General features: G+C 48.7%; 2 protein-coding genes across 2 annotated transcripts in view; one reads left to right on the top strand and one right to left on the bottom strand.

The window, feature by feature from the left end:
• LOC123967200 (agouti related neuropeptide) overlaps positions 1-3,015 on the top strand; it is a 5,984-nt gene extending 2,969 nt beyond the window's left edge. Inside the window, exons 2-4 of the mRNA XM_046043236.1 lie at positions 1,226-1,441; positions 2,554-2,639; positions 2,756-3,015. Of these exons, the coding sequence (XP_045899192.1) occupies positions 1,226-1,441; positions 2,554-2,639; positions 2,756-2,941 (488 nt within the window). The 3' untranslated portion in view covers positions 2,942-3,015. The remainder of the gene's footprint in view (positions 1-1,225; positions 1,442-2,553; positions 2,640-2,755) is intronic.
• A 1,500-nt stretch (positions 3,016-4,515) lies between these two features.
• LOC123967199 (chymotrypsin A-like) lies at positions 4,516-8,532 on the bottom strand. The gene is made up of 7 exons (XM_046043235.1): positions 8,357-8,532; positions 7,994-8,097; positions 7,844-7,923; positions 5,654-5,732; positions 5,387-5,567; positions 4,815-4,948; positions 4,516-4,731 (listed from the first exon to the last, which is right to left on the bottom strand). Exons 1-7 carry the CDS (start codon positions 8,406-8,408, stop codon positions 4,570-4,572), a joined length of 792 nt encoding a protein of 263 aa, XP_045899191.1. The 5' UTR covers positions 8,409-8,532; the 3' UTR covers positions 4,516-4,569.
• Between the last annotated feature and the right edge of the window lie 1,492 nt (positions 8,533-10,024).

Genomic DNA, 10,024 nt, shown 5'->3' with positions numbered 1-10,024 from the left:
TGTCCTCATCGTCCTCAGTGTCCTCATCCTCCTCACTGTCCTCATCCTCCTCAGTGTCCTCAGTGTCCTCATTGTCCTCAGTGTCCTCATCCTCCTCAGTGTCCTCAGTGTCCTCATTGTCCTCATTGTCCTCAGTGTCCTCATCCTCCTCACTGTCCTCATCCTCCTCAGTGTCCTCAGTGTCCTCATTGTCCTCAGTGTCCTCCGTGTCCTCATCCTCCTCACTGTCCTCATCCTCCTCAGTGTCCTCAGTGTCCTCAGTGTCCTCATTGTCCTCAGTGTCCTCATCCTCCTCACTGTCCTCATCCTCCTCAGTGTCCTCAGTTTCCTCATTGTCCTCATTGTCCTCAGTGTCCTCATCCTCCTCACTGTCCTCATCCTCCTCACTGTCCTCAGTGTCCTCATTGTCCTCAGTGTCCTCCGTGTACTCCGTGCCCTCATCCTCCTCAGTATCCTCAGTGTCCTCATTGTCCTCAGTGTCCTCCGTGTCCTCATCCTCCTCACTGTCCTCAGTGTCCTCCTCATTGTCCTCAGTGTCCTCATCCTCCTCAGTGTCCTCATCCTCCTCACTGTCCTCATCCTCCTTAGTGTCCTCATCCTCCTCACTGTCCTCAGTGTCCTCATCCTCCTCAGTGCCCTCAGTGTCCTCATCCTCCTCACTGTCCTCATCCTCCTCAGTGTCCTCAGTGTCCTCATCCTCCTCACTGTCCTCATCCTCCTCAGTGTCCTCAGTGTCCTCAGTGTCCTCATCCTCCTTAGTGTCCTCAGTGTCCTCATCCTCCTCAGTGTCCTCATCCTCCTCACTGTCCTCATCCTCCTTAGTGTCCTCAGTGTCCTCATCCTCCTTAGTATCCTCAGTGTCCACAGCGTCCTCAGCGTAAAGGACACTTGTGTGTGTATCTGTAAAGGAACTTCATTCAGTACACGTTTCCTTCTGAAATGTACTGCAGTATAAGTATACAGTAACAGTGAAAGTACCTGTACTTGAGTACAGCAGTCACTAAATGTGCTGAGTTAAAGACAGCATGGCTCTGCACTGTGACTCAGATCAGAAAGATTGAATCCAGAATCCTGCAGCAGCATGTGAACAGATTTCCAGGTTTCCAGGTTTCCAGGTTTCCAGGTTTCCAGGCTCCAGGCTCAAGGCTCCAGGCTCCAGGTCACCTGCTGTGTTAGGAAGGCATTATCTCCCTCAGATGAACTCAGCCTTGTTTCTTCCTTTCAGAGCTCTTGGTGGAGACGCTGAGGATTGTGGGACTTGTGGTGCAGAATCTTCTTCTTCTTCTCCTCTGTGACGGCAGGATGTTGGGCTCGGTGCTGCTATGCTGTTGGTCCTTCAGCCTGCTCCGGCTCTCCTCCTCTCTGGTTCACGGAAACATCCATCTGGACGACGGTCCGGCCGCCGGCCGCCGCGCCGAGACCGCATACCTGTCTGACCTCGGTCAGTAAGCCCTGTCTAATCAGTGACGCACCACAGCAGGACTCAGAGAAAGGGGGAAAGTCTGATGACAGATCAGTCAGATATCAAGCTGAAGCACGAGGACACAGTGGAAACACATGAAACACTGCAGGTGTTGGATCAGTGTGCCGCACTGAGGAAACGCTGGGTGATTCTCACAGTTTGTTTCAGCAGGATCAGCCTCTCAGGGTCGGTTCTGTTCTCCACTGGCTCCTGGTACTCCGGTAGTTAAAATCAACACGTGTGTACTTTAAATGATCAAATCAAAATATCAGGTCAGATCTGGTTCCAGTCACTGAAACAGGTTCAGTTACTCTGCAGTCCTGTTGGTCCACAGTGATCTCACAGTGTGATGAGGACTAACTCCTACAGAAACTTCAAACATCAGGGACATCCTGTCTCAGAGTAATGTAGAGAACTAGTCCACTGCTGCAGCTCGTGTTCTGACAGGAACCAGGAAAAGAGATCATATTTCTCCTGTCTTAGCTTCTTTGCATTGGCTTCCAGTAAAATCCAGAATAGAATTTAAAATCATTCTTCTTACCTACAAAGCTCTTAATGGTCAGGCACCATCTTATCTTAAAGAGCTCATAGTACCTTACTACCCCACCAGAGCACTGCGCTCCCAGAATGCAGGGTTACTTGTGGTTCCTAGAGTCTCCAAAAGTAGACTAGGAGCCAGAGCGTTCAGCTATCAAGCTCCTCTCCTGTGGAACCAGGTTCCAGTTTGGGTTCAGGAGGCAGACACCATCTCTACATTTAAGACTTTCCCCTTTGATAAAGCTTATAGTTAGGGCTGGCTCAGGTGAGTCCTGAACTACAGTACATTATACTGTGACTGTGTACTGTGTTTTTCCATGAGATGATTTTAATGCACGTGGTTCTTCTGATCTAACTGCTGTGGGTCGACTGAGAGGACTAACGTGGACTGGAAGGTGAAGGTCGGACCTGTATTTGCGCTGCAGATCTCTGAACGAGCGTTTGGCTTTTTGTTTCTTTGGCGTCAGTTTAAACAAAGTTTCATCCTGAAGGCAGAAGGAGGGATGAAGGGGGACGACAGGTAACAGGTCTGCCTTCTGTCATGTGTCCTGCAGAGAGAAGCCGCGTCCCCGACGCCGACCTCCTACCTGTGGACTCAGTGGAGGATCACTTCCTGATGGACCCAGGGTCCTACGACGAGGTGGGTGTGGCTTATTCGCTGTTAAAGAGACAGTACGCTGCGTGATGATGTTTCTTCAGCTGTTACCGTGACTGGATCTGCTTCCTGTTTGTGTTCATCTACTTCCTGTTTTTCAGGACTCGTCCTTGCAGCTTCAGGGTCGGGCCATGCGCTCGCCTCGCCGCTGCATCCCCCACCAGCAGTCGTGTCTGGGTTACCCGCTGCCCTGCTGCGACCCCTGTGACACCTGCTACTGCCGCTTCTTCAACGCCATCTGCTACTGCCGCCGAGTCGGCCACGCCTGCCCTCCCAGGCGCACCTGATGCGTAGAAAGTGTGTCGATGCTCTTTCTGTTGCGTGTCGAACAAAATGTGCTGTTTGTGTAATAAACCACTAATTCAAAAAGATGTTAACGTGTTTCTTCATGAAGTTAAAATATGTGTTTTATACTTTTACCTTCCCGTCTTTATGCTAAGCTAGGCTAACACATCCTGCAGGGAGGTGTCTGTATGAGCCGGCTCCCATCTCTAGTACACAGGTATACAGGATGTTAATCATTCATTAACCATCCTGATCTAGTAGATTAGTGTTAGTTATATACAGATGTGTAGTATTCAGTATACAGGTACTTATTATATAGTATTATTATTATATTATATTATACTTAACCCTCAGTATGACAGAATATTTCAGTTCTGCAGATGAAGAATCTCAATAATCCGTGAATGATTCGTTCTTTGATTATTTTGTTTCAAAACCGAATCGTAAAAAAAACAAAAAACAAGTCGTTTTCTGTTTTTTTAAAACCAAAACAGAAAATATCGATTTTGATATTTAATGTGTAGCTTTGTGTGTTGATGAACCTGCAGCAGATACACTTGAGCGATGTCATTAAGATGAGCCTCAACATCAACATAAGGCTCAGTGTTCAAAAAGAAAGAAACAAGCTGCAGCCTGTAGGCCTCGTGCTGAATGTGAACATTTCAGGCATTGTTTATTCCTATCATTATTATCATATGCAGCCATTTTGCTACAATTAGAGTAGAGAAGACTCAACAGCTGCGGCAGCCTCTCTGCACTGTTGGGACCCGACCTTGGAAGAATTTAGAAAGTTGCCTCCAGCTGCAGTAGCACATGGATCATGCGTAAAATCCGGAGCTAGAGAGAACGACCACTGACTGTCCACTCCGCGGGTTCCACTGGCAACACAACCCATAGAAATACCATATTGACCCCCCAAAATATTACAAATCGTGTTTTCAGGGGAGCTCATGTCTTTATCAAGCTCCCCATGGCTCCCCTGTAGTTTGGACCCTGGTCGTAGGCTTGAGGGAAAAAAACCTTGATTAACATTTTCAGGTATTTTCTTAGATCGCTCAAGTAACCAGCTGCTTCAGATCTGCCCAAAACAAAATGCTGCCTGGATGCTGACGTCACTAGTTGACTGGAAGTGAGAGAAGAGTGTTTGAGTGGCAAAGCAACGCGCCTCAAAGAGGAGTTGTTTTTACTCCAGTGAGTTCGAACCCAGCTTCACAAAATCTTGCAAGAAAAAGTAACCTACATGTTCTGTAATTTCTTTTTTTGAATGTGGCTGTAATATACAATCATATTCGCCACAGTCACTGTGAGACACGATGCGACTTGAAAAGAAATAGCCTATATGATGTGGGTCTGGACGGAGGCAGACCACGTACAGCAGCCGGAGAACCAGTAGGGATACAACAGCGGTCACAGATAGAACAGAACGCAGCTGCTGTGTTTTTCCGTTCTGGTTTTGAAACTAAATAATCAAAGAACGAACACTACACAGGTTAATCTTCACATTCATTTCTTAGTTTCTGTAACAAATGATGAAGTGACTTGGCAGCGATCGTCATGAACACACGACAAGGACCAGTTTCAGGGTTTCTGTGTTTTATTGATGATCAGGATGGAGCTGAAAGCTTTCTGCTCAGTTGGCAGCGAGGATCTGATCCACCCAGGAGCGCAGCTCGGTGACGCGGGCGTAAACGCCGGGGGAAGTGGGAGTGCAGGTTCCGCTGCCCCAAGACACGATACCGACCAGAGTCCAGACTCCGCCCTTCTGGCAGACCAGAGGACCACCGGAGTCTCCCTGCAGAACAACAAACAAACAAAGAGATGAGTAAACTACCCAAGCTAACCATCAAAAATCTGCCGTACGTCTGCACCACCCACCATGCAGGAGGAGGCCCCGGCGGCTCCGGCGCAAATCATCAGGTTGGTGATCTTGTTGCCCCAGTAACGACTACACTGCTCATTGGTCAGCAGGGGGAGGGAGGCCTGCTGCAGCAAGGCGGGGGTGTCGGGAGCTGCAACACAAACACATCGCTGATAAACACAGTCTGGGCTGCAGGTCTATGTGCTGCAGGTCTACGTGCTGCAGGTCTACGTGCTGCAGGTCTGCGTGCTGCAGGTCTACGTGCTGCAAGTCTGCGTGCTGCAGGTCTATGTGCTGCAGGTCTGCGTGCTGCAGGTCTACGTGCTGCAGGTCTGCGTGCTGCAGGTCTACGTGCTGCAGGTCTACGTGCTGCCCCCGGTGCAGGTTTCTGTAAGACAACCTCAGTCTGGCTGCACGGTGAAACACAGAGACTTCAGGTCGTCAGGACTAAGAAACATTTAGATTCTGAGCCGACTTGTTAACCTGAGGTTTGATGGAAAACTTTTAAGAGACTATAACCGCCTGAATGTGCTCATCTCTACATGCCCCTGCTCTCTCCCGATTGGCCGGCTCATGCAGGCGCTCTCACCGTTGTAGCGGGTCAGGCCCCAGCCGCTGGTCACGCACTTCATGCCTCCGGGGAAGTTGTCTCCGGTCTCGGCCAAGCACACGGGGGACACGTGCGTGTTGAGCTGGGCGGGGCTGGCCAGCTTGATGAGCAGGATGTCGTTGTTGATGGTGAAGCCGTTGTAGCGGGGGTGCTTGAACACCTGACAGGAAATGACATCATTATGAGCGGCGAACGCACAGGAAGTCCCCGTCTTGAGATGGAAAGCTGCCGCTGTTTGTCACCCACCTTGCCGACCGTCTTGACCTGGATGTTCTCAGAGTTGGAGGAGCGGTCGTGTTCTCCGAGGACCACGCGGTGGGACGTCCTGCACGGAAAGACACGTTAAAGATCACCTGAGACACCTGAGGAGGCTGACTGACAGGAGGCGGAGCCTCATGGAACTACAGAGCATGTTCAGTGTAGGAGACAGGATGAAGGAGACAGGATGAAGGAGACAGAATGAAGGACGAAGGAGACAGGATGAAGGAGACAGGACGAAGGAGACAGGATGTAGGAGACAGGATTAAGGAGACAGGACGAAGGAGACAGGATGTAGGACGAAGGATGTAGGAGACAGGATGAAGGAGACAGGATGAAGGAGACAAGATGAAGGACGAAGGAGACAGGATGAAGGAGACAGGACAAAGGAGACAGGATGTAGGAGACAGGATGAAGGAGACAGGACGAAGGAGACAGGATGTAGGAGACAGGATTAAGGAGACAGGACGAAGGAGACAGGATGTAGGACGAAGGGTGTAGGAGACAGGATGAAGGAGACAGGATGTAGGACGAAGGAGACAGGATGAAGGAGACAGGACGTAGGAGACAGGATGTAGGAGACAGGACGAAGGAGACAGGACGAAGGAGACAGAATGTAGGAGACAGGATGAAGTAGACAGGACGAAGGACGAAGGAGACAGGATGAAGGAGACAGGACGAAGGAGACAGGATGTAGGAGACAGGATGAAGGAGACAGGACGAAGGACGAAGGAGACAGGATGAAGGAGACAGGACGAAGGAGACAGGATGTAGGAGACAGGATGAAGGAGACAGGACGAAGGACGAAGGAGACAGGATGAAGGAGACAGGACGAAGGAGACAGGATGTAGGAGACAGGATGAAGGAGACAGGACGAAGGACGAAGGAGACAGGATGAAGGAGACAGGACGAAGGAGACAGGATGTAGGAGACAGGATGAAGGAGACAGGACGAAGGACGAAGGAGACAGGATGAAGGAGACAGGACGAAGGAGACAGGATGTAGGAGACAGGATGAAGGAGACAGGACGAAGGACGAAGGAGACAGGATGAAGGAGACAGGACGAAGGAGACAGGATGTAGGAGACAGGATGAAGGAGACAGGACGAAGGACGAAGGAGACAGGATGAAGGAGACAGGACGAAGGAGACAGGATGTAGGAGACAGGATGAAGGAGACAGGACGAAGGACGAAGGAGACAGGATGAAGGAGACAGGACGAAGGAGACAGGATGTAGGAGACAGGATGAAGGAGACAGGACGAAGGACGAAGGAGACAGGATGAAGGAGACAGGACGAAGGAGACAGGATGTAGGAGACAGGATGAAGGAGACAGGATGAAGAAGACAGGATGAAGGAGACAGGATGAAAGAGACAGGACGAAGGATGAAGGAGACAGGACGAAGGACGAAGGAGACAGGATGAAAGAGACAGGACGAAGGAGACAGGATGTAGGTGACAGGACGAAGAAGACAGGACGAAGAAGACAGGATGCCGGAGACAAGACGAAGGATGAAGGAGACAGGATGTAGGAGACAGGATGAAAGAGACAGGACGAAGGACGAAGGAGACAGGATGTAGGAGCCATGAAGATGGAGACAGGATATAGGAGACAGGATGAAGAAGACAGGATGAAGGACATAGGACACAAGATATAGGAGACAGGATGAAGGAGACAGGACAAAGGATGAAGGAGACAGGATGGAAGAGACAGGATGGAAGAGACAGGATGAAGGAGACAGGATGAAGGAGACAGGATGAAGGAGACAGGATGGAGGACAAAGGAGACAGGATGAAGGAGACAGAATGTAGGAGACAGGATGTAAGAGACATGATGTAAGAGACAGGATGAAGAAGACAGGATGGAGAAGACAGGATGGAAGAGATAGGATGTAGGAGACAGGATGTAGGAGAAAGGATGAAGAATGAAGGAGACAGGACGTAGGAGACAGGACATAGAAGACAGGATGTAGGAGACAGGTCGTAGGACACAGGATGGAGGACGAAGGAGACAGGATGAAGGAGACAGGATGTAGGAGACAGGATGAAGGAGACAGGACATAGGAGACAGGACGGAGGACGAAGGAGACAGGATGAAGGAGACAGGACAAATGAGACAGGACGGAGGACAAAGGAGACGGGATGAAGGAGACAGGATTATGGCGGCGGGAGGGGTTTACCTGACGTTGCAGTGGGCGGCCGTCACCACCCAGTTCTCGTTGATCAGAGAGCCGCCGCAGAAATGGAAGCCGGTGGAATCCTGAAACAACCACGAGAGTTAGAGACGTGTTTGTTACACAATACGTGTTTGTGTTTGTGTGCGTGTTTACCTGCAGGGACACCTGCCAGGGCCAGGAGTGAGGCACCGCCTCCTCGCCGTTCACAATACGAGAGTAACCCGAGATGACGGGAGATATGTCGGGAGAGCCGCAACCTGGTGACATCATCATGACATCATTAACATCAACAACATGAATTTGAAAGTTTGTTTTGGGAACAGATTACGTCAATCACAAAGTTCAGCTTGTAAGATCTGAGACCCTGAAGTCCTGTAGGAGACGCAGCTGTTCACTGTCCCCGACTGCAGCTACAGCGCCACCTGCTGGTTGTTAAATAAAACTTCACTGCAGTGGAGGCTCTGTTCTCTTCTTTTCCCAGCATGCTTCACTTCCTTAGTTAAAAGTTTGTCTCACCGTAGGCGGCGCCGGCGAAGGCGAGGCAGGAGAGGATCCACAGGAAGGCCATGGCTCAATCATGTGGGGTCTCTCAGAGCGAGGAGCTTTTATACAGCCAGGGAGCGACGTGATTGGACGGGACAGGAGAGGACATCTTATCAGAGACGTGGGAGTTTGGACAGGTGGAGCTGACGCAGAATTTTCCACCTTTGCAGGCGTGAAGGTTAGAGACGTGTTGCTTCAATACGTCGGCCAATCAGAGTCCAGGAAACGTTTTTTTCTCGTGAGTTTGTTCTGATCTCAACGCACCAAGCAGGAAAGCTTACACCAAAAAAACTAAACATTACACATCTCGCATGATGATGATAATATTAATAATATTTTATATATATTAAGTCTATGTTTTTTCTTTCTAAAACTTGAGTTTCTGCATCAGTTCCCACAAACGAAGCAGCAGCTGACAGAATAAATGAAAAAAGAGCAGTTTGAAATAAAGTTTGATGTTTATTTCTCAGTTGTTTTACACCATCTGAGTTCATTTTGAAAGGGTGCAGAACCAGAGCTGGACAGCAGCTACAGCTTCTTATGTTAAAATAACCAGGTGGTTTAGCGTCTCTCAAGCTCATCTCCTGGTTGACAACATGGTCAAGTCATTTATCATGTTCGCGACTCCCCTTCGTCTCCCTCATCCTACTTCACCTCCTCCTTTCTTGTTAGCTAAACCCAGTGTTTACGTTTAGCGCTCGAGCTCTGCTTGGTGGGTGAACCGCTGATCTCAAAGTGTTTTCACATGTGGAAGTAAAATAGTAAAATAAAGTGATGTTCTCAGTTTTGATAGGAGTGTGTTATTGAGATACAAGCTGAGTGTAGAGCAAAGATCGTGCGTTCAGTTTGGCTGCACGTGTTGATGATTTCAGGAGCAGAGCTTCAGGAAGAACTGCCAGCTGATTCTGTTACTGAGCTCTAAAAGAATCTTTCGTTTGGTGTGGTGGTAACAAACACACACACGTGACTTTCAGTTCAAACCCCAAGCTGAAAGATTTGACTCCTGCAAAACAAAACCTTTAATCAGAATAAAATAAACTTTACACTGAGAGACGAGCTAAGACGACACGATGCATGATTATCAAAACACAGATACTTGTTTTATCTATAAGATCCTGCGTGGCTTGCTCCCCCTCCTGGTTGATAGACACACCGGGTCTGTGGTAAGAGGTGTTATGCTGCGTTCCAGGCAACTTGGAACTTGGAAATTTCCAATCTCCAACTAGAAAAACTACCACTTGAAGTCGGATTTCCTACTTCACAAGTAGCAGCTGAATGACATCACAAAACCAATGGAAGCACACACTGTAAATGGTAAACCATAAAGTAAAAGGCAACAAATCATATACATATACAATCATATAGTAAAACCTGTTCTGCATGTACATTGATGTAGAAATATGTTAGGCCTATTAGGTAGCTGGCTACAGTAAAGAATCTCATAAAGTCATCTTCTCTGCATAAAAGGTATTGTTAAAAATGACAAAACATGAGGAAGTGTAACCTACAACATTGACTGACTTGTGGGTTACCAACTGATGTAGCTAGAGGGCTCCACAGTTAACTAGTAACGTAGAGGCTGTTTATGTCAGTTGTTGCAGTTAAACTGCCTTCCTTTGAAGTAACACCTATAACACTGCT

Source organism: Micropterus dolomieu, unplaced genomic scaffold, assembly GCF_021292245.1.
Source record: "Micropterus dolomieu isolate WLL.071019.BEF.003 ecotype Adirondacks unplaced genomic scaffold, ASM2129224v1 scaffold_140, whole genome shotgun sequence".
NCBI lineage: Eukaryota > Metazoa > Chordata > Actinopteri > Centrarchiformes > Centrarchidae > Micropterus > Micropterus dolomieu.
The sequence above is the reverse complement of the archived record's forward strand: the minus strand, read 5'-3'. Positions and strand labels throughout refer to the sequence as shown.